The sequence below is a fragment of the Microtus pennsylvanicus genome, chromosome 6 (assembly GCF_037038515.1).
Source record: "Microtus pennsylvanicus isolate mMicPen1 chromosome 6, mMicPen1.hap1, whole genome shotgun sequence".
Classification (NCBI taxonomy): Eukaryota; Metazoa; Chordata; class Mammalia; order Rodentia; family Cricetidae; genus Microtus; species Microtus pennsylvanicus.
The window spans coordinates 40119094-40143831 of NC_134584.1; the positions used below are offsets into that span (position 1 = coordinate 40119094).

Sequence of the window (24738 nt, forward strand, 5' to 3'; positions counted from 1 at the left end):
TAGGCTCTTGTTTGCATTAATTGTAAAAATAATGTATTATTTGAATATGGCAACTGGCCAATTCGTCATAACTTTGTGGGCATATCTTATCTGTGTATACTTTTACCAGCCATATATAGAATGCCATCTTTATCACTGAATTTTGTCTTTTTTAGTTTCATTCAATGTACAAAAATACTTTTCTGTTCTTGCCTTTTTGTTGCATTTCTCTCCTTTATTTTGGTTTATAGTTTGTGGGAGACGTTCCCTCATGGCAGTAGGAGTTGGAGACAGGCTGATAATATTCCATGGGCAGACAGAAAGCAGAGAGTGAAGTGGAATTCTGCTTTGAAATCTAAAGTGGGTTTTGTCCTCTCCATTCTCTAGGCTTACCTCTTTAAGGTTCCACAACCTTCCAAACAGTGCCACCAACTGGCGACTTAAGTGACCAAACACATTAACGCTCAGCATTCCACTTAACCCTGCACAGGCCGTAGCCATTTCATAATGCAAAATGCATTTGTTTTCACTTTGCAGAGTTCCTACAATTTTTAACAGGCCCAACACTATTCAGAAACTCACTGTCTCTTCTGAGACTCTAGGCAGTCTCCCTTTAAAATAATCAAGCTTAAATATTTCAGTATGTAATAGCACAGAGAAGCATCGGAGATATTAGGCCTACCAGCCAAAAATCAGACCAAAGCCAGCTCCAAATCATAAGGACAATCTTGCAACTCTTGTGTTCAGCATCTGGGACTTAGGGCACATCTGGACTCTAAAGGGAGTAGGTAGTTGCTCCAGCTTTCCCCCATTCCTTTTAGTTCTTTATATTTCTAAGAGTAGCTTTTTGTAACCTTTACTTACTTTTCCACATAAGAATAGCCTTATTTGTGTTGTTTCATATACCTCTTTGTTCATGGATTTTTTTCTGATGACACATAAAGTAAAAATTTTTGTGATTGATGAGAATTTTGATGATGATTATCATTCATGTATATATATATAAAATAAACATTATAAATAACCTTGCACTGTATAGTTATGATTTTTGAAATAGTTACTCTGTAAACTTTCCTTTTTTTCTTTTTGCACTTAACTACATTATGAAGGGCCTAGGAAACTTAAATGTTTCACACTTAACAATTCTTAAATAGAAGAAAACAGAATTTAAAATGTTAACATCAAATAGAGTGTGGTATACAGAATTTTATACCTTGTTAAAGTGAGTCACATTTTAACTTGGTTTTCTTGGTGTTTTATTGCTACTTTTGCTGTTACTATTATTGGAGAAATAGGTGTAGTTCATGAATTCTTTCAGAAGAGTATGCTTTTTCTTTTTTTAAGCAGAAGAAAAGAGACTAACTGGTTAATTTCATGCATATATCAAAAGCTTGGAAATAACTCCACGTATTCTTAACCATTTATACTCCTAGAAATATGTTGGTGTGCTGCTGGTTTTAAAATTAAATTTAGACGTAATAAGTGTATTTGTATTTATTTCAGTCATCACTGAATTTTGAGAAGCATTCTGAAAATTTTTCATGGACAGAAAATCGTTACGATGTGAGTCGTCGACGACACAACTCTTCAGATGGCTTTGATTCTGGTATTGGACGTCCTAACGGAGGTAATATTTGCTAAGGAATGGTAGAATTTGTGATAGTTTTTTAAATGATCTTTTAGGATGTTTTGATTGCTATTCAGTCACTAAGTATAACTATCTTTGAATTTATATTACTTTACTGTTATCAAATAAAGGTAATTTTGGGAGGAAAGAAAAAAATGGATGGCGTACGCATGGCAGAAATGGTACAGAAAACATAAACCATCGAGGGGGATACCATGGTGGAAATTCCCGTTCTCGTAGCAGTATTTTCCATTCTGGAAAAAGCCAAGGACTACATGAAAACAACATCCCTGACAATGAAACTGGGAGGAAAGAAGACAAAAGAGAACGCAGACAGTTTGAGGCTGAGGATTTTGTAAGTTTCTCATCATTTTAATACAAACGATGTCTGTGCAAGTGCCATTTCAGCATCAGGGCACTTCTAGGTTTTTGTTGTTGTTGTTTTTATATTAATACAGGTAATTTTCATTTGATCTTTATTTTTTATTTTTGTTTTTGTTTTTTCGAGACAAGGTTTCTCTGTGGCTTTGGAACCTATCCTGGAACTAGCTCTTGTAGACCAGGCTGGCCTCCAACTCACAGAGATCCACCTGCCTCTGCCTCCCAAGTGCTGGGATTAAAGGCGTGTGCCACTTACAGGTAATTTTCTGTAGGATCATCCTAACAGGTGCTTGTCCAGTTGTGGGTGTTTTATATTGAGTCAGGGTTTCATGCTTCAGCCCAGGCTAAGTTGAGCTACTTTATTTTAAAGTTGTCTACTCTATTTTAAAACTCGTATTTTGTACGGTATCACACCTTTTTTTTAAATTACCTTTTAGTTTTGTTTGTGTGCTTTTATGTGTGTTGGTGTAGGCCACAGTGTGTTGTGGAGGTTAAGATATGTTGGCTTTTTGTTTTATTGAGACTGGGTCTCATTTTGTAGCCCTGGAACTTACTATGTTGACCAGGGTGCCAGTTTCAGAGAATTAAAAGGGTCAAGACTCATACTGAATTTGGACATTGTGGCTTGGGGTTCAAATGGAATAAAAGGAGTTACTCCCTTTTTTTTTTGTTTCCTGCTTCCATGATCTCTTTTGTACAGTGACTTTCCTACTCTAGTGAGCTGGGCTTTCTGAAAACATGCACTAAACTAAACATTTCCTCCTCTATGCTAATTTTCTAGGATATTTAGTCATGGCTACTAATATAATAAAAAAGGCAAATATAATACCTTGACTGTGGAATTAATGAAAGAACGTATACAGTGTGCTAAACATTATTCTTACTAATGTATTGAGATATGGTTTCACCATCTAACTCTTAACTGCCCTAGAACTCACAGAATAGACCAGACTGGCCTTGAACTCACTGCCTGTCTGTACCTACTCTCCACGTGCAGACATTAAAAGCATAAGTTACCTTCAGAGAATAGCTTTAGGGAGTTGGTTCTTTTTCTATAATACGTGTCCAGGTAATAGAACTCAGGTTTTTGAGTTTGAACTCAGGCACCTTTGCCTCCTGAGCCTTCTCCCCTTGCCACTTTAAAGGGATATTTTTGGTGACCAGTTTTGTCCGTAAAACAATTCTCTTCCTCCTCTGTTCCCATCCTTTTCAGAATCTTTTGGCATATTTATGTGGTTTTCATTCCTTAAGAAAATTGAATACTTTCCCTTAGAACTAGTAGCCTTGTGAGTTCAGTGGCTTATTTACAAGTGCCTCATAATCTCTCATTTTCTCATGTGTGCACACACACGGACACAGACACACAGTCTTGAAAAGGTATTTTGCTAAGATGGGGTTTTACTATGCTGCCCAGGCTTGTCTGGAACTTAGGGCTCATGTGATTCTCCTGAGTTAATGAAAACGAGATTTCATTTATTTTCTTACTCCTTAATCTCAGTATGTGTCTTTAAACACTAAACCATTAAAGAAAAATGACCCAGTAACAGTCTTACTTTGGGTTTTGTTGTTGTGTTGTTTTGAGTTAAGGTTTGTGTAGTCAAGCTGGCCCCACACTTATTATGTAGCTGAGGATAACTTTGTCTTCATTTCCCAAGTGTGCTTGGCTCTGATTCATTCCTGACAATTGAAAATTTATATGTTGTGTAAGTAGAGAATCAGCACTTTTCTTTTTATATATTATTACTACTATTTCTTAGTATGTATTTGAGTTGCTGTATTTAGTCTTATTGCTGTTCATGGCATGCAGAATATATAGTTTAACATAACAGGCAGAATCTGTGTTCTCATTGAGCTATTCCTAGTGGGAAGACAATATCAAATGAAAAAAATAACTTGTATTTTGCAGAGAATTTGAATAGGAAGTGACTGAGTAGTTACTTACGTTAGGGAAGTCTAAAGAAGTTTCTTTGTAACACTGAATCTGGGACTTAATTGATCAGAAGGAACAAGCATTACCAGCACTTAAAAACTGGGAGTGGGTGTAGCTCAGGGCTGGAACATGTGCTTTGTATGTTTAAGACCCTGGGTGGGATTCCCAGCACCACAAATACTAAGACAACCTGGGAGGAAGAAAGGATTAATTTAGTGTAAAACATTTTAGTTCTTAAATTATTCCAGTGGAAGACTAGTGACAAAAAAGTAATGCTTTGTTTGAGTACTTTGATAACCAAAGACAAAGTATTTGGACATTTTTGGTCGCATTTCCCGTAGCTCAAGGGAAAGAATTTGATGGATTGGGTTTAGGGCAAGGGAGTGGTTAGGGAAAATGAAGAGGAAATGATTTGTTTTAGGTGTTTGTATCAAGTAACATTGACCATTGCTGCATCTTAACCATGTGAATTGTTTATTTTTTCCACTTGATGATCACCAGGTAATTTAACTTACATCATCAAACTGGGATAATAGTGTACTCTCATGGTGCATTAAACAGTGTAGTGAGGGCCTGAGAGACAGCTCAGTAGTTAAGAGCACTGACTGCTCTTCTAGAGGACTCGGGTTCAATTCCCAGAACCCACATGTCATCTCACAACTGTCTGTAGCACCAAGATTTGGAATATATGCAAACAAAATACCAATGCACATAAAAATAAAAATGATTAGAAAATGAAACTCTAGTGAATTAAACACATCACATATTATAAGCTCCTTTAAAATTTATTTCTTAATTTAGTATTATAATAAAATTATATCGTTTCCCCCTTCTCATCCTCCCATGTAAACCACCTTCTCTTTTTTTAAATTCATGGCTGTTTTGTTATTCATGTATGAGAGGGAGGGAGGGAGAGAGGAGGTTCCCTAGTATATAAATACATCCTGCTCTATCCATATATTGTTACCTGTACCATTAGTCTGTCCAGTACTAAATGGCTAGCTCTGAACACACACACACACACTCACTCACTCACTCACTCACTCACTCACTCACTCACTCACTCACTCACTCACTCACTCACTAAGCTCTTAATAAAACTGATGGCTGACAGGCATGGTGGCAGAGACAGACTGATTTCTGAGTTTGTGGCCGGCCAGGAATGCAGAGTGAGACAGTGTTTCACCCCCCCCCCCCAAAAAAAAAACCCACGCTACCCTAATTGCTGCTATTTTATTATCTCTCACTTCGAGTTCTAGATAGTGGTTATCAGTTATTGTAACTTTAGGTCTGGAGTATAGACATAGTTTATAGTTAATATATAAACTATACAGATTATAGTAGTATATTTAATATTAGCATGTAATTAAGAAAAGATATCTAGCCATTAAATAAGCTTATTTCTTTTTCTTTAGTTGTTTTCTGTGAAGGAATTAGGTGCATGGGTTTGCATATATATTATGGGGTTTTATAGTAATGTTAGTTCCATGCCAATAATAATTTATTTTTGTGCTTAATTATAAAGTATTTGTACTTGGATTCATTTTGTTCATTATAAATGTTAAGTGTCTTCCTTAAGGAAATCAGGCAGTGTTACCAGGTAATATGAAAAATAACCTGGTATACTGTAAAGTTACTCTAAAGAAACTGTAAGTCTTAGGATTCTAGAGTAAACATCTACCAAGATTAGCTTTAGAGTATCATTAATGCTCTTAATTCTTTTGAATAATCTTTAGCACCCTTTGAAATAAATTTCATACTTTGCTTTGGTAATGTGTGTTTGCTTTGTTTCTTTTTTGACATGCAAGTTACAGAAAAAGTAGCATACAGTTGTATTTAGTTCCTTCTGTTGTTTCTTTGAGACAGGCTATCATGTAGCCCAGGCTATCCTCAGTCTCATTATATATTCGGGATGACATTGTGAATTTTCTTGCCTCATCCTCCCATTGATAAAAACACCTAATAGAATTGGTGAAGAGTATAATTTTCATCTCTTTTGTCATAATAGTATATTGCAGAAAGCATTCTATTTCTGACTGGGGTTTTTCATTTGCTGCTGTCTTGCTCGACTTTGAACTAAAGCCCTTGTTCCCTATCCTTTCTAAGAAGCAGCTACTCTGGGGGCCAGTAGATAGATCCTTGGCTCTGTGTTTTTTGTCTTTTGGTAGATAGTGTTATTATTTAACTAGGCCTGGCATGTATTAGACCAGTATGCTTTACCAGTATGCTACATTTCTATCCTGTGTCTTTGTTGTTCACTTTATTCCAGATGCTCTCCTAATAGTTAGGTGAAGGTAAAGATTCTCTTTGTCTTCAACTAGCAGTGAGAATAAACAGTAGACATTTTAATGGTTAGCAGAGAAAATAGAAAGTTTATGGAGAATTAGTTATTATAACTAAAGCTGATCATATATGTTATAAGATGTGTAACCATGCGTTTTCTTTAAAAGGATCACACTTATATGCCTTGGTACATTTTTAAATTTAATTTTCTTTCAGCCATCTTTAAATCCTGAATATGAGAGAGAACCAAATCAGAATAAATCTTTAGCTGCGGGTGTATGGGGTAAGTACCTATTTTATTTTATTTTTTTTGAGGTACCGAATATATTGTATTTGTAGGTTACCTCTTTACAAAAAGTATAAAATAGGGTACAATAAAACTATTTAATAATAATTACATTTAATTTGCTAAGTTGCTGAAGTAGTAATACCTTTAAAAGGAAGGAATTTGGGGTATAAATTTGAATTGAAATACTTAATTTGCACATGCTAGTGTCATTAAGTATGCTTTTTAAGAATGATTCTAGGTTAATGTAGTTTTGAGAGCAGCCTTGATAATCTCAAATAATTCAGTATATAGTTTAAATTTTTAGTTTTTTATAATTGAAATTTAACTGGGAAAATAAGTTTCTAGTAACACGAAGTTAATCTTTTTATGTATGAAAATGGTTTTGTGTAGACTGTTAAACTAATTGTATAGATTTTCCTTTGATTAGTCTATATTAGAAATTATTTGATACGATTTTTAAAGCTTAATGAGAGTTTCTGGTAAATAACTCCCTTTAAAATTGCTGAATTTAATTTGATAATATCTTACAGAAGAAATTGCACTCATAGTAAAAATTAGAAAGTTTTAAAAGATTTAAGTGAAGTTTAAAATAATGGAAATTTTGTAAGATTTCTGAAAAATAAACTTGAATTTGATACCAAATTAAAAGTGCTATCCATTTTAAAACTTGTACACATGTTCAGTTGTAATTTTTTAATTGAAAACCAACAGCCTACTAAACAAGGATTGTGGCTTATGATTGCATGCTAGTCCTAATGATAATGGCATTATTTTAAACTTTGCCACTTCCTGTGCTAGTCTTAATTGTATTTATGGGTTAAAGCTGGAAAATTATTTTGCTTTCTTTTGATCTCCCTTTTTATTTAATGGCTTTTGAGGGTGGGGGAGGGGGTGGTCAGACATTTTTGTTAGAACCATGTGAATGGCATTGTTTTTTCTGTATTGCAAATTAGTATTTCTACCACTCTCCCCAGGCCTACACGCCCAGACACACACATACCCAACCAAAAAAATCTCCCAAGCTCCTCTCTTAGGTATGTTTCCTTATTATTCAGTTTTTCTGGGAACAACTGATTGCATAAGAATATAGAATCTCCTGAAAAGTGTTAAATAGAATTTCTAAGAAATTAGGAATAATTTGGATTTTAGTGGAATGAAAGTAAATTTTAAAAGTCAAGAATATCAGCATTTGTCATATAAACTATTAGATACTAATGTTGTACTGTCCTTGATTGACTTATTCTTAGTAATGATTTAAAGACAAAGACAGTTTTGAAAACTAGACTAAAATGTATAAAGATTTTGGTTCTGCTGTTTTATAGTTGATTTAAGGATTTTGAATACTAGTGGAAAAGATTTAAAATGGGAGGTAAACTCTTCGATTTGTTTAGGTAAACTAAGATGTGTCTGCATTAAAACAAAACAAAAGGTTAATTGTGGAATGGTTAATTATTAAATTTCTAGTACTTCTTGTAGGAATACAATGAAACGCTTCATTGTATCACACTGCATTATTCCGTTCTCATTTTACACCCTGGGTTCCCAAGTATGCTTTTCCTCATAGCAACATTTAGAATAGCTATGTTCCTGAGGAAGATGAGAGGATTTTAGCAAAGACTTCAATAGAACTTTTCTAGTGATACTTCCAGGTAAGCAAAAATTTACTAACAAAACTTCAGTATACATAAAAAGAAAAAAAGGTTTGTTTCCCAAACTATGTATGACTTTGTCAATCATACTTGGGGCCTATTCTTAACATAATACTCCTATTTAAAAAAATGACTTGAGGGAAATTAATTAAGCCATTTAAAATAAAGTTATTACTTAAGTTTATTTTTATTTGGGATTTAGCTGGCCTTATTGGGAACACCTTCATCCAAGCTTTCTATACCCAGAACTTCCATACTTTTTTTTGTCTTAACCAGTTTACAGCTATTTGGTAGAAAAGATTAATAACTATTAAGTAATCTCTGTGTTCTTAATTACATAATGCCAAAATAGCAATTCAGGATACTTGGCAGTGTGTTACTAAGAATTTTTAAATTATTGTGTTACTTTTCTATTTAGAGGTTGAGGAACAAGGAAAAAGATGAGTGTTTATGTTTGTACCAGAAATCGAGGACACTGTCGATACACTTGCGATGTTTCAGAAGTACTAATGGACCGTGCTTTGTGCATATCACCAGGACTGTTTTAACTGTCAGTCCTTAAGATATGAAGTCATGCAATAATAATGTTTGACGTTATGTAGTCATCTCGTCAGCGTTCATATTTGTGTGTATTTGATAAAATGAAGACCTTCTAGGTTTTGCTCATAGCTGATATAGATAGTACTTTTTAAGTATAAGATACATTATTATTAAAATGTTTTTGTTTATCATTCTAAACCTAAGCTTAACCCCCCCCTTTTGTATTGTTAGCTAGTGAACTGTAACATAGATAGCTTGAACCATACAGATTGAGAAATGAAATTGCACTAAACAGAGTATAATGTTTTGACAACCAGTGAAGTCTTTTTTTTTTTTTTTGAGAAACTGGATTAAGGGAGTATTAGCAATAGATCATTTTGCTTGAATATTGAAATACATTCCTTTACTATCTGTCTTGTGAAAAAACTGACTATTTTGCCATTGTAGGAAAGGGGAAGGCAACAGTTTTAATGCTGAGTGGGAGAAATTAATGCAATATGAGTAGAGAGTTTGAGGAAAATAAATCTTCAGTCAGAAACCATGACTTACTTTGGTGGGTATGATGGTATAGACTTAATACTAATAGTTTGGAAGCACAAACAGAAAGAAGGGTAAAATTTAAAAAGGAAAAACATTTCAATTACTTACCATAGGAGTTGTTTATATTTGCAAAGCTTTGCCACCCATCTACCTTTGACGCAGGGTCTTAATGAGCTTGACTTCTGATCTTCCTGCCTGTGTTTGCCAAGCTCTGGAATTGCATGGCTTGTAAGATATCTTTAAGCCTGTTCTTTATATGACTGAAGCAGGAGATATAAAGGAAAGACACTGTGACTATTGATAGTAATGTAAGGTTAACAGTGTTAACTTGATTAAAACAACTGTAGATTAAAACAGATTTGTTAAAGAACATTCAAACAGCAAAAATCAGTGTCTTATGTTTTTTTTTCAAATAATGTTTAACAGATTGTTTTTCTCTGTAAAAATAAGTGTTACAATAGGAAATTGAGTAATTGAAAACTATAGTGAAAGACAGTGAAAAAAGAGATTGAATCAGTGAATTGAATTGTTCAGGCTCTCTAGCCAGGTCATCCTCAAATATTCAGTCTTCCTGTCTCATTTACCTGAGTTCTTTTTATTATCTTTAGCAGTATTCTAATTTTTTTCCTGAAAAATTTAAGCCAGTTTTCATCCTACCAGTGACTTTGATTTAAGAAATTTAAAAACTGATTCTTGTGGAATGGAGAGATGGCTCACCAGTTAAGAGTACTCACTGCCAGCCTCGGCCTCTTCCAAAGGTCCAGAGTTCAGTTCCCAGTTGGTGGCTCACAACCATCTATAATGAGAACTGGTGCCCTCTTCTGGCATGCAGGCAAACATGGAGGCAGAACACTGTATATAATTCTTTTTTCGGTAGGTAGAAGAAAGGGTGTACATGATAAGACAGCAATAAAAAGTTACTTTATTGTAAGATGAGTTATTTAGGATACTAGAAGGAAATAATAATATGAATTTTAAAACACATTACCTTTATAGTTTTAGAATAGAATTCATTAACAGTTATTATTAACAAAGATCTGAGATAGTATTTGAATCTAAAAACTTACGTACTTAGAAAGATGTAAAAATTGAGAAATAGTCTAAAGAGATAAATAATAAAATAATATTAAATGAATATGTTAAGTGTACATATTAGTTTGTCGCTCCTTCCATTACTTGCAGGGGGACTATTTGACACAGGGTCTTATTTTATAGCCCAGGTTTGGCCCAAACATGGCCACTGAGGCCAGAAGAGAATATTGAGTTTTCTGCTTTGTCATTCTCCACATTATTTGTTTGAAATGAACACCCGAACCTGGAGCAAAGCTGACAGTCAGTGGTCCTCCTATCTCTACTCCCTCAATGCTTGGATTACAGGCACACTTGGGGCCACAACAGCCTTTACATAGATAGGTGTTAGAGGTTTGAACTTTGGTCTTTATGGTTGCACAGTGAGCACTCTGACTGACCCACTGAGCCACCTCTCCAATTCCTAAGAAAACTTCCTTTAAAAATTGTATTTGTTTATTATTTTGTGGTTGCTTGCTTAGAAATGGCAGTGGCATGTGTGTAGAGGTCAGGACAACTTGTGGAGGTCAACTTCTCTCTTTCCAACATGTTGATCCTTGGGAATCGAAGTCAGTTTTTTCAGGTGTGATAACGTGTTCTTACCTGCTGAGCCATCACGCTGGCCTCAAGAAAATTTTAATTGGGCAACTTTTATATATTTTATCCAGAATAGCTTTATAGGATATAGATATCTTTTCATGTTTCTCTTGTAATTTTTTTCTTCTCTTACATGTTAATTTAAGTTCTAGGAAAAGCATACCTTTTGAGTTTTGTTACAGTATTGAAAATAGCTTATGCCCTTTGTATATATTTTGTATACTTTAAATATAAAAAATTATAATAATTATAAAACAATGCTGTATCTTATAAATGAAAGGCAACTTCTATAAATTTAAATAATAAGGTTAGAGCTACTTGGAAGTTAGTATTAAGAGTTTGACAGTCATGTACAAAATCCTATTTTCTTGCATCACGATACTTCAGATACTTAAAACATAACACGATATAGGCTTTTCTTCACTCTAATTCCCTATCTTTCTTCTGGTACGGTTGTCATCTCTTACTGTTGCTGCTTATTCTTCTGAGAGCGACATCTTAGGCTTCACCTTTCTTCTTTATAGGGCATTCCATCATTCTTTGCACTGAGGACTTCATTGAAGAAACATCCTGAATATATCTTGCTTCAAGGAATCCAATTTTAGGAAAGGTGAAATTTGTCAGAATCAACTTGAGGATCAAAGAAACAATTATATCTATGCTTTGTCTTCTCTGTCTCTTAGTATTCTTATCCTACACCCCTTTTCCAGTTAGGGTCTTAGCATGTAATACATACTGATGTGCACCTTCTCAAATCCTAGGTTTTCAGGCATGCACCACAATACATACCTTGTTTCTACTTTTAAAATTCAGTGCCTAATGCATAAAAAATATTATATTTCTTCATGTCTTCAACCTGTGTCAAACCCATTTTCTTTAAACACATAGAATAGGTTGTGAATTACATAATTTTGCCTGGAAAAAGTCTTTTCTCCTACCATATCTTGATATTTTCATTTAATTTCATTGCTTCTGAGAGTCCACAGGGCAGATTATTCTCAGCTGTTGTATTTCTCTCTGCACATTCTAAACCAAAACTTTTGCCTTCACATCTTCATCTAGCAATGTATATTGATCATTCCTTTGCTACTACACAGTTTATTTGGTTCCCTTGCCCATTGCACTAACTGAATATAGAAGAATCTGAGGGAAGGAAGATGAAGTTAATTGCTTAGCCATCCATATTGAACCAGAGGTCATCAGTCATATACTGATTGAAATGTTCTTGTTTCAAAGCCTGATATCTGCAATGATACCTTTTAAAAATAAGTTATGCCTCAGATTCCTTGGTGTTACTTAAAGGCTAAGATATTGTCTTATATTTAATTTTAGTTCCCCCCTCCAAAACACCGACTCCTAACCACTGGACTACCAAACACCCCATCCCCACCCACATTGTAAGATGAGATAATACTATGTTCCTAAAGCCATTTTGGTCCTCCTGGGCACAAGCAATCTCCCATCTCCTTTTTGAAAAGTGCCGGACCTGTATGTAAGTTATGATTGTTTTCAAGAACCTTTTTATTAGGAGGAATCAAGCAGGGTCTCAGTTTTAGCACAAGCAGGCCTCATACTCATCATCTTTTTGCCAAGTGCTTGTTTTTTTTAAAATTATTTCTATTATAGTTTTACTAAAAATCATTGAAACAGTAGAATGTCTAGTGTTCTAACTCATTGTTCTCTATTTGAGATCTTCATTCCCATTTTTGGTTTCTTTGACTTCATTGTGTAATAATATCAGTAAAACTACTTTGCTGTCATAACTTTTCTTGTGTGCTTGATGTTTCTTTAAGCTATTAAATCTTTTTAGGTACCAAAACATGGGATATTTTCCTTAGTAATTGAACATATATTTAATTTTTAGTACAGTAACCCTCTTTTCATTTTGTTCTAAGTCTTCATTCTTTATCAGTCAGTATGGCAGTAGCAGATAAATCAGTTTCATCTTTTGGAGAATTTGATCTCTTCAGGTTTCCTAGGAGTACTTTCAGTTTTCTTAAGAGGATTCGATTCAGTAGGAAGTTGATAGTTTGGAGCCAGTGTACCAGCACAAACATTTACCCAGCTCATTAATTCATAAAGTATGCCATCTAATTTAAATTTAGATTTTTTTCAGAGATTTTGATATGAGTTGACTATTGTAAATCTATCTCTTTGATTATATATACAAATTGATTAAATTCCAGGAAAAATGTTTCATGTTTTTAGCAAGTACATAGTCTTGAAAATACCTTCTTTTAGCAGTTATTCTCTAGACTGACTTTAGAAAACTGACCTCACATAGTACCTTGAGTTAATATTATATGGACTGTAAATATTGGAATGAATTGGTATTATGAATTATTTCTAGCTAATAGCTAATCAATTAGACATTTAGAAGTGTTGAGATTGTGGGTCCTCCCTCATTGATTAAAAATTTGTTAGTATAATGAAGGAATTGAAGAATAGGAAAGTTTGAATTTTTAAGACTGGCTTAAGGGGAAATTAGAAATGAAAAAATTTTAAAGTTCTTTAAAAAATAATTGAAAATTTATAGATTTTTATTTTATTACATCTTTCAGCCTGCAGTATTAGTAGGCATTGCCCAAACTCGTATGTTTATTAAGATAATGTTTTAGCTTTATTTCTTAAGCTGGAATTTGACTTTACTCACTTAGATCATTTTACCTCAGACCAACTGAACTATATTTTAAAATGCAGTTAGGGTTTTGTTGGGATCATTTATTCTAAAATTTAAAATTGTATATAACACATATTTGTACTTTATTTATGCAGAATATCCCCCGAATCCTAAATCTAGAGCTCCAAGAATGCTGGTCATTAAGAAAGGTAATACAAAAGACTTACAGCTATCTGGATTCCCAGTAGCAGGAAACCTTCAATCACAGCCAGTTAAGAATGGAACTGGTCCGAGTGTTTATAAAGGCTTAGTCCCCAAACCTGCTGTTCCGCCTACAAAAGTAAGTCCTTGCATTTAAAACCAATTTGTTGTAGATGTTCCATTTGTGAAGTGGCACCCCACACTCACTCTCTGCACTTAGACCAGTTGCTGTTTTTTTGTGGCAGTCTCCCATCTGCTGTAAAAAGAAGCTACACACACACACACACACACACACACACACACACACACACACACACACACACACACATTTTTGTTTTTAGTTTCTTTGTACTTTGCTTAGTAGAGAATTAAATTTTTATAGTTTCTGCTCTGTTGGATGGACTAGAGTTTATTTGCTTGGTATGTGTATAATACTGGTTTACTTGGTGCTCAGTTTTAAGTTTTTGAAAGGTTCATGAGTTTTATTATAAGACAAACCCCTCTTACAGAATTTTGAAAATAACTGATTTAGATGAAAAAATTTGTTGTTACTTTAAAAATCACATGTTTTGTGTGTAGTTGTATGTGTACCTGTTAAAGTGCACAGGTAGACTCATGTTTGGAGGCAGGTGCCTTTATTCACTGAGCCATCTTTGTTACCATCATCATCGTTGTCACTGTTTTGTGGTTTTGAGACAGTCTATGAAACTCTGACTCACTTAGAGTCACTGTTTAGAGGAGCCTCCAATTTACAGAGATCTACTTGTTTCTGCCTCCAGAGTGCTGGGATTAAAGGCATGTGCCAGCACACCTGGGTTCATGTGTTTAAGCATATCTTTGTGTGGTATGTGCAGGTGCCTGAAGAGGCCAGATGTTTTATCAGCAATTGTGAGCTGAGCTTGGATTGTCTACAAGAGCTGCTGAGCCATCTCTTCATCCCCAGATTTAGATGTTTTTATTATATATTAAACCTCTATTTTATTTGTAGAAAAACATACAGAGAGCCATACCTATAATCCTAACACTGAAAGGCCTGATAAGGAGAATAGTGAGTTCTAGGCCAGTTCCTGGGCTTTATAGATAAATGCTGTCTCTACAGAGCAGCAGCAGCAGCAGCAACAACAACAACAAAACTAGTAATAAAGCAAAAGTTATGAAAGTCAAAGTCCATGGAGAGGTGGTGAAAGTAGTGTAAAATTACTTAAGAGCTATATGCAATCATTGTTTTTACTATGTTCACCTTTTCTGTTTTCATAAAGTTCTTTTTGGTAACTTGATTCTTTTGTTTTTGTTTAGCCTACACAATGGAAAAGTCAAACTAAAGAAAACAAAGTTGGGACTTCTTTTCCTCATGAATCTACATACGGTGTTGGCAACTTTAATACCTTTAAGTCAACAGCCAAGAGTATTAGTCCATCAGCAAATTCAGTGAAAGAGGTATGCCACTGAACATTTCTTGAGGAGTGTAAACTCCCTCTCCCCCCATGGTTTCACTGTGTAACCCTGGCCATTCTGGAACTCGTGGACACCTCCCTTCCCCTGCTTCCCGAGTGTTGGGATTAAAGGTGTGTGTTACCACCACCTGGCTGAGGAATGTATTGTATTTAAAAGTAAAAGATGGGGTATTGCTCTGTGATCCACGTTAGTCTGGAGCTCCTGTTCATAAATGAGTAGTCTTCCCAACTTCCTGATGTAGGTTGTGCTGTGATGCCACTTGCTAAATCTTGATAATTTAACAATTTATTAAATGTATAGATTCATTAAAGATGAGATGCTTTAAATTTTTCAGTGAATTTAGTTCAGACACATGTTAAAATAATTGCGGTTTATTTGGTGCTTGTGGGAGTTTCACTGTACTATTAAACCTTGGCTATGAATAGGATTTGTTCAGTCTTGTTTTGGGAGTGTGGACATTTTATTAGTAATAACAATAAATTAGAAAAGAGGAAAGAAATTTATGGGAGTATGTGGTAGCTCAAATAATTTCGTTTTTTTGAAACTCAGAGTAGGGAGTTCTGAACGAATCTAGGATCAAAGACACCTATTCTACTAAAAATTGCTTTAAGTCCCATATTAGAACATCAAAACCGTATATAATTTTGCTCTCATCTGCAGAATTTTTTGAGTTAAGATATGACCAATTTTTCTAAGTGGTTTATTGTTCTTTAGTTAATTCTAGTATATACTTTATTGTCAAGCATTAAACTTGATGATTTATTTCTGTGGACTAAAAATTGCTATCGTACAGTTCTAACATTCAGATTTTGTTTGTGTTTTACTGCTTAAAACATCAAGAGAAATGAAAAGTCAATATCATTTTCCTTTTCTTTTCCTCTCACACTAATCTCTGGGGAAATCCAATGCAGTGACATCCTATTTCCATAAATGATAATAAAGTCTTACTGGAGATGTTTCAGATCCCCAGCACTCTGTAGCATGGCCAGGAAAGTTGTTTTTTTTATGTGCTGTGTAAATAAGGCCAAGTTTTAAAATTTAAATTCTGTTGGTTATCTGACCTTCATTACCTCTGGAATAAGAAATTTCTTGAGGTAAGCCATTTAATGGCAAAGAAAAATATATATTGTTTTAAGTTTATTATTAGTATACTTTAAAATCAATTTCACCTTATAAATAAGTGTAAGATAAAAAGCTGTGGTAATAGTGAACTTTATTTTGATATTGATTATCTAGTTACATATTGACCAGTATTTCTGAATTCCCCATTAGTGTAATCGTTCAAATTCGTCTTCGCCTGTTGATAAGCTTAATCAGCAGCCTCGCTTAACAAAACTGACACGAATGCGCAGTGATAAGAAGAGTGAATTTTTGAAAGCATTGAAAAGGGACAGAGTAGAAGAGGAACATGAAGATGAAAGTCATGCTGGCTCAGAGAAGGTAATTGAAATCACGGTGATACTTGATTTTTAAACTACATGGGTAAATATTTAGAACCTTGATAAACTCTAAAACTTTATCTTTGGTTTCCCTCCGCTAAGCCCATGCCAGCAGGTTCTTGTCTTCTTCGGGTGAATATTTGAGGGTTTATATAACCCAGGCTGATCTTTAACTCTGCACTTGAGGTACCTTTGAACTTCTTAACTCTCTTGCTTCTACCTCATGAAAGCTGGTTATGTCACACTTGGTTTGGGCAGAAGTATTTGTGAGGGTGTAACACTGATGTTAGAGTACAAGTCAGCTCTGTACGTTGTCTCTGATGTGCTTGATTTGTCCTTGTTCTGTGTAATCACTGAATATTAGAAGGGAGCTCTGCTTTCTAGTTTGATTCAGTTTTGAGGAGCCCCAGCAGGAAATTGAAAAGGCAGTAGTTAGAGCCTCTAATCCCATGGTTTCTTCCTGTGTGCATCTTCAACAGGCTACCTCCTTGATTCCCTTCCTATTGATGATCTCATGGTTTCTCTTTTTTTTTTTCTTCAGACCTCTTGGTGGCAACAGCTTTATAGATACTTAACCAATCTGGCCTCCATCCTTTGGGTTCCTCTTAACCCACACAGTTGTAAATAAGTCCTTAATGAGCCTATTTTGAAATTGCAGTTTTAGAAAATATCATCTCTCTATAAAGAAAACTAGCCAGCTTTTTTTCCCCCGCTCAAATAATTTCTCATGTCCAGGTCGACATGGAATTTATAATCCTTTGCCTTAGACTCCCAATCAGATGCTGAAATGACAGGTGTGTATGGCTATGCCTGGACACAAATTTATACTTTTTTTTTTTTTTAAATCCTTTGGCTGGGCACCATGGTACATGTCTATAATTCCAATACTCTGTAGACTGGAGCAGGAGGTTTGATGCAAGAATGAGTCCAGCAGGGACTATATATATAGCAAGTACCAGCTGTATAATTATATACTTTTTCTTTTCCTTCATCTTTATCTTTTTGGCCTTATATATTTTTGTAAAAAATGCCTTTGAAATTTAGTGATTAATAATTGAAATTAATGTATTTTTCATGAGAATCTAGATAGGTTCTGTTAATTGTCAGTAACTTCTTTAGAACTCACTTTTTATTTTTTAAACTCCCTAAAAATCAGGATGACGACTCATTTAATTTGCATAACAGCAATAGTACTCATCAAGAAAGAGATATAAACAGAAACTTTGATGAAAATGAAATTCCACAAGAGAACGGCAATGCTTCAGTGATTTCTCAGCAGATCATTCGTTCTTCAACTTTCCCACAAAGTGATGTTCTTTCCAGTTCACTTGAGGCAGAACACAGGTTAGTAATTATTTTTACTTTTTAACTGGCATTATCCCTCTTCAAGATTTTTTTAAAATCAAGTTTAAGTGATTGATAGGCTGATGCTGTGTATTGGATCTAGGTTCTTACTTGTTCTATACATGTGCTATAGTGTGAACCCTTTGTTTTGTTCTCTCTCTCTCTCTCTCTCTCTCTCTCTCTCACCCCCCCTCCTCCTCGCTGTCTCTCTCACAACTGAGTCTTACTCAAGCCCTTAAAACATTCATTTCTCCTAAGCTTTACAAAGTTACATTTATATTTATTTTAGTTTACTTTTAATTTAAGAATATGTGATATCATATGTGAAAAAAGATTTCATACCTTTAATATTGACTTGACTTTCGTTATAATTCATAAGAACATATACCCTTATAGTGGATGCATTTATCAGTAATGAACAATAGTTTCTAAAGATAATTCTTTTGATCAGCTGCAGAGTTAAGAATATTGGTTCCCTTCTCCATTTTCTTTTAGTGTTGTTGATTGAACATAGGCCATCACAAATGTTTTGTCAGTTCTTATAAATGGGAAAAATGGTCATAGCAAACACAGTCAATTCTATTAGTCTTAGTTTATAACATTTGAATTAGGTGATATTGAATGATTGAAGTAGAAATCCCATTTCTAAGGGCAGCCATCTACCTTGTAATCAAGACTGTATCAGAAAAGCCAGTGAATAGGCATCAAAGAAATAATGCCGACTCGACTTTATTGGTCTTGAGGCAACAGTTGAGCGTGTAACACCCTAATTCTGATGGCAGAATACTGAAATTCTTTTTTTTTTTGCTGTAGAGTAAGCAAATTATTTTACTTAAATGACCCTAATTCTTCCTCTGTAAAATATGAATAGCATGTTAGATACTATTTAAATCTCTTGAGTACTAATATATCCTTTGAGACTTTGAAAAATTTTTCTGAAATCAGTGACACAAGTTGAAAGATGTGCAAATAGAAATAACAGAAATATTTAAGGAGTACAATTTCAAAAACGTTTATTACAAAATAAGTGGCCTTAAAAAAACACAGAAACTTAAAAGTTACTACTTTTTATGTGCTTGTCCAACAAATCAAAATGGTTTCTCTGTAAATCTTTTCTTGGCTCTGTTTTCCTAAAAATGAAAGTTTTTTTTAATTGGAAAGAGTAAATAAACTTATTAATCATTTCTCATATAATTTTAGGTTGAGAACTCTGAAAATCTTTTTCTGTTATTGTCGAACTATGCATTATGCCTCTTTTCAGATTGAATTGTGCACTGAGGACAGTAAATGCCATATATCCAAGACATTAGAAGAATAAATTGCAAAATTTAAGATAGGGAAGCTTCTGCAGCCTTTCCTTTCCAAGTACAGCTAATGAGCAGTTGAAACTATGTTGGATTGTGGTATTGAAGAAAAAGCAAAAGTGACATTATTACTACTCTTTTAGTACAAGGATTTGGCAGTTTTTATTTTTGACTCTTCTGTTGCAAGTTTCCAGCATGGAGAACTTTGACCCTGAAGATTAAGTGATCAGGCTGTAACACAAATAATAAAATCCCAGAGACAAATAAAGGGTTAAAACTGAAGATCAGAGAAGCAGAGCAGTAAGCCACTAATGAGGGTGGGGGGGACCTTTTACCTCTACCAAATCTCAGACCAAAGGGTGATTCTCAGATCCACACTCTTCCTCTTTATGTTCCTCTCTTTTCCCTGCCATATCACTCCTGTCCTTACCTCCTCAGTGCTGGTATTAAAGGTGTGTGACTCCCAAATACTGGGATTAGAGTTGCGTGCTACCACCTCCTGGATCTGTGTCTGATTCCATCTTGTGTAGCCCAGGGTAGAGTCTGTCTACCTCTGTCTCTAGAGTTTTGGGATTAAAGTTGTGTGCCTCGCCTCTAGTGGCTAAACTTTGCACTCTGACCTTAAGGTAAGCTTTGTTTATTAAGATACAAATAAAATATCACCTCACAGGCAGTTTATTTTTACTTACTATCAAATATAGTCTACTTGGTTAATAACTCATTTTTAAGAAAATAAACTCAGAAGTCCTTTTATGTTTTAGGGACTATGTAATCAGACTATGGATTATGTTTTCTTGTACCAAGTTTAAGTTGCATTACCCAGGTGAAGCTCTAAATTAAACTTACTTTCCTCCTTTTCAGATTATTAAAGGAGATGGGCTGGCAGGAAGACAGTGAAAATGATGAAACATGTGCTCCCTTAACTGAGGATGAAATGAGAGAATTCCAAGTTATTAGTGAACAGGTAAGGAAACCTAAACCTTTTAGATTCACTCTTAAAACAGCCCTTCTTGAGTAGAACAGCCAAATTACAGGTAAACCCTGGTGATAGGGAAATCCTACTAGTTTTATTTGTTTAGGAGTTTACTAACCATCATACCACAGGCCAGAATTCCCCTTCAGACAAGTCTGCAGTGACTATTGTGTGTACAGTGTCTAGGTAAATAAAATGCTTATAATATTTTGTTATCTAGATCTTTAATTTGGTTCTTGATTTGACATGGGTGACAAGTTTTAATTAACTTTGCCTTTGATCCTTTCCAACAAGAATAATTAATACTCTAAACCTTCTTATTTTAGGTCTATATACATTTCTTTCTGAAAAAGTATTAGGAAAAATTTGATACAGAGCATCAAAAAGTTATTTTTCTAAATCTGTTATAGATATAAAAATATTAGTTATGGTTAAAATGAATCTAGTATTTTCCTCATTGTATTTCTAAAATTTTCTTAAAAATATCACATATAATTTACTAATTTAACCCTCTATTATACCTCCACATTCAGCACAGTGGCTTAAATGCATTCATATTGTTTGATAGCCTTTACCACTATCTGCCTTCATTTTTTTTTATTTTCTCTCTGTGTGTTCCCAAACATTAACTCAATAGCACTAAGTGATAATTTTCTGTTCCTTTAGTTCTGAAACTACTCTTCTGCTTTCTGTTTGTATGAACATGGTAGTTTTCCATGCCTCATGTACATATAATCATATACTATTTGTCTTATTTCTTCTGGCATTATAACCTCAAAGGTTTGTATATGTAGCACTTTTTGGGATAAGGCTGAGTAGTATTCCACTATTTGCATGTATTTGTATATTGTTGACCTGTTAGTAGACACTTGGATTGCTTTTACCTTCTGGCTACTATGAATAATGCTGTATTATAATAAGTGTAGACGTTCTTGATTTCAATGTGTGTGTCTGTGTGTGTCTACAGTAGAATTGCTACTGAAGGAAATGTTGGGACCAGGTGATGATAGCTCAGCAGTTCAATGCATTTAACATCAAATCTGACAATCTGACTTTGATCCTGGAAATCCACATGATGCAGCACTGTAGATGACTCAGCAGTTAAGAGTACTGACTGCTTTTCCAGAGGACCTGGGTTCAATTCCCAGCACCCATATGGCAGCTAGAAACTGTAACTTCAGTTCCAGGGGATTTGGCACCCTTACACAGACTAACATGCAGGCAACATACCACATAAAAACAAATCTTGCACAAACTGAATAAATGTTTAAAAGAAAAAGTTTTTTATGTGGTTGAGCAAGTGTCTTTGTGGTATGACAGAGCATCTTTTGGGTGTATGCCCCCAATTCTTCCTCTGTAAAACATGAATAGCATGTTAGATACTATTCAGGGCTTGTGAGTATCTTTGAAACTTTGAAACAAAGTATGAAATTGACAGCACCTTGATATGTAATAGATACAAGTTGAAAAGTGTGGAAATAGACAAATCAGAAGTATTTATGGAGTGCAACTTAAAAAAAAGTTTATCACAAGTGGGGCTTTTTAATAAATTAATTTATTATGTATACACATGCCAGAAGAGGACACCAGATCTAATTATAGATGGTTGTGAGCCACCATGTGGTTGCTGGGAATTGAACTCAGGACTTCTGGAAGAACAGTCTCTTACCCTCTGAGTCATCTCTCCAGTCCAAGATAAGTGTTCTTAAAATAAACAGAAACTTTAAAGTTACTGCTTCAAGTGCAGTATACTTGCCCAACAAATGAAAATGGTTATTTCTCTGGCAGTCTTTTTTTAGCTGTCTTAAAATGAAAGTATTTTCATTAAAATAAAATTGAAGAATAAACTGTTATTAATCATTTTTCATATAGGTAGATGATTCCCCATTTTTCTGAGAAATCGCCATAATGATTTTCAAAGTGGTTGTACAAGTTTGCACTTCTACCAACAGTGTAAGAATGTTCCTCTTGTTCCCCTTGTTCCACTTCCAGGATAGCATGAGCTGTGTTTTTGATCTTAGTTATTCTGACAGGTGTAAGGTAGAATCAATGTCTTTTTGATTTGTATTTCTGTAGTGGGAGCTGTGGGGCCGCATTCCTGCCACCCCAGCTCCTGGCTGCCTGCTAGCTTATGCCCCGAAATAATTACACGGACACTGTATTCTTTTAAACACTGCTTGGCCCATTAACTCTAGCCCTTACAGGCTAATTCTCATATCCCGATCAACCCATCTCTAATAATCTGTGTAGCATCAGTCTTACCGGGAAAGATTCTAGCCTACGTCCATGCTGGGTTGGAGTTCATTGCATCTGCCTCAGAGAGTAGAGCTATCGTGTCTGCCCGGGAGAGGGGAGCATGGCGTCTCTGCTACAGAGAGCAGAGCTGTCAAGTCTGAGCTCACTTCCTCTTCCTCCCAGCATTCTGTTCTGTTTACTCCACCCACCTATGTTCTAACCTATGAGGGCCAGCCAAGCAGTTTCTTTATTTTTTTAACCAATGACCTTCCTCCATCATATTTCCCTGATGTCTAAGGTTGTTTAAAATTCCTTTTAAGTGTCTCTTGGCCATTTGAGATTTCTCTATTGAGAATTCCATTTAGATCTTTACCCCATTTTAAAAATTGGATTATTATTTTTTTGATATCAAATTTCTTGAGTTTTTTTTTTTTTTACATATTTTAGAAATTAGTCCTCTGTCAGGTGTAGGGTTGGTGAAGATATTTTCCCATTTTGTAGACTGATGTTTTGTCCTATCAATGGTGTTCTTTGCCTTGTAGAAGCTTTTCATGAGGTCCCATTTATTAATTGTTGATCTTAGTGCTGTGTTATTGGTGTTCGGTTTAGGAAGTGGTCTCCTATCCCAATACATTCAAAACTATTTCTCACTTTCTTGTTTATCAGGTTTAGTGCATCTTGGTTTATGCTGAGAAGAATCTACTTGTACTTGAGCTTTGTGCAGGGTGATAGATATGGGTCAGTTTGCATTCTTCTACATGCAGGTATAGGTATCCAGTTAGACCAGCACCTTTTGTTGAAGATGTTTTCTTTTTTCTTTAAGACCCCATTACTTCTACTGGGTTGCCTTGTCTGGCCTTAATACTGCGATTCAAAATGCCATGTTTGGTTGATATCCATGGGAACCCTGCCCTCTTCTGTAGAAGTGAAGGAGTAGTGGATGTATGGGTGGTGGGCAGGGAGGCAGTGAGCGGGAGGGACTGGGAGAAGAGGAGCGGGGGAAAGGAAGCTGTGATTAGGATATTAAAAATAATAATAAATCATTTTGAGAATAAAAAAACTGAAAACAAAGTTTCTTTTTCTTTTCTGGTTTGTCAAGACAGTTTTAATCTGGTCTGTGGGGGTGCACGCCTTTAATCCCAGCACTTGGGAGGCAGAGGTAGACAGATCTCAATGAATTTGAGGCCAGTCTGGTCTACAGAGTGATCCAGGACAGGCTCCAAAGATATACAGAGAAATCCTGTCTCGAAAAACAAACAAAACAAAACCCCCTACAAACTTGTAGGGGTGGTGAGATGACTCAGTGGTTAAAGCCTGATGACCTGAGTTGGATTCTCAGGCCCACAGGGTAGAAGAGAACTGAATCTATGTATTGTCCTCTATCGCATGTGTTTCCCCACATACTCTATGATGAATATAGGTGGGGGCTGGAGACACAGTTCAGTGTTAAGAGCTTCTAGCAGAAGACTCATGTTCAGTTCCCAATACTCACATTGGCCATCCAGCAATTGGATCCCGTTGCTTCTTTTGGCCTTGGTACTAGGCATGTGCACAGTGCATAAACATACATGAAGGTACACATGCACATATGAAAATAAGTCTTGTATAAATGTAATAAAAAGAAAGTTTTAGCAAGACCCTCATGTTTTCATGGAACGTGCCATTTTACATTTTCTACCAACTGTGTACATACAAGAAGAGCTCCAGTTTCTCTGCATCACTGCTGATACTCATTATATTTCTATGACTTATCTCTTTAAAGTATATAGTATAATTTGATAATTCATTGGTTTTGACTTGCATTTCTCTGATTAGTATCTTAGTTACTTTTCTATTGCTGTGATAAGACACCATGACCAAGAGCATTCATAGAAGGGAGAGTTTCAGGGGGTTAGAGTCCATGGTGGTGGGGAATTGTTTGCATCAAAACTGTCAAACTTAAATCCTAAAGTAGGAGGCCTGAAGAGGGTGGGGGAGGAGAGGAATGGAGAAAGAACTGGGAATGGTATAGGCTTTTATGAGCATATGGGTTTTATTCAGTCCACCGTAGTGAAGTTTGATCATCTTTTTATAGGCTTATTAGCTGTTTGTATAACTTCTTTGGGGGTAAATATCTGTTCAAATCCTTTGTGCTCAGTCTTTTCACTTCATGCTGGCCAACCCATGTTAATGCACTGAGACATCCCCCACTCCCTTTCATCTTTGTGTACACACATACATCTTCTCTAATACATTACTGCACATTACATGCCTGCTGCAGTTTCTCCTCCCTCTACTCCTTTCA

At 35.1% G+C, this 24738-nt stretch overlaps 1 protein-coding gene across 7 annotated transcripts in view; it reads left to right on the top strand.

Moving 5' to 3' along the window:
* Gpbp1 (GC-rich promoter binding protein 1) overlaps positions 1-24738 on the top strand; it is a 68703-nt gene that overhangs the window by 40372 nt on the left and 3593 nt on the right. For 4 of the 7 annotated variants that reach the window (XM_075976071.1, XM_075976074.1, XM_075976070.1 and 1 more), the window contains 9 exons: positions 1483-1606; positions 1738-1961; positions 6417-6483; positions 7464-7523; positions 13659-13843; positions 15001-15141; positions 16432-16599; positions 17755-17942; positions 20108-20210. In XM_075976071.1, coding sequence (XP_075832186.1) covers positions 1483-1606; positions 1738-1961; positions 6417-6483; positions 7464-7523; positions 13659-13843; positions 15001-15141; positions 16432-16599; positions 17755-17942; positions 20108-20210 — 1260 coding nt within the window. The remainder of the gene's footprint in view (positions 1-1482; positions 1607-1737; positions 1962-6416; positions 6484-7463; positions 7524-13658; positions 13844-15000; positions 15142-16431; positions 16600-17754; positions 17943-20107; positions 20211-24738) is intronic. The other 3 variants (XM_075976072.1, XM_075976073.1, XM_075976077.1) reach the window with 1 other exon arrangement.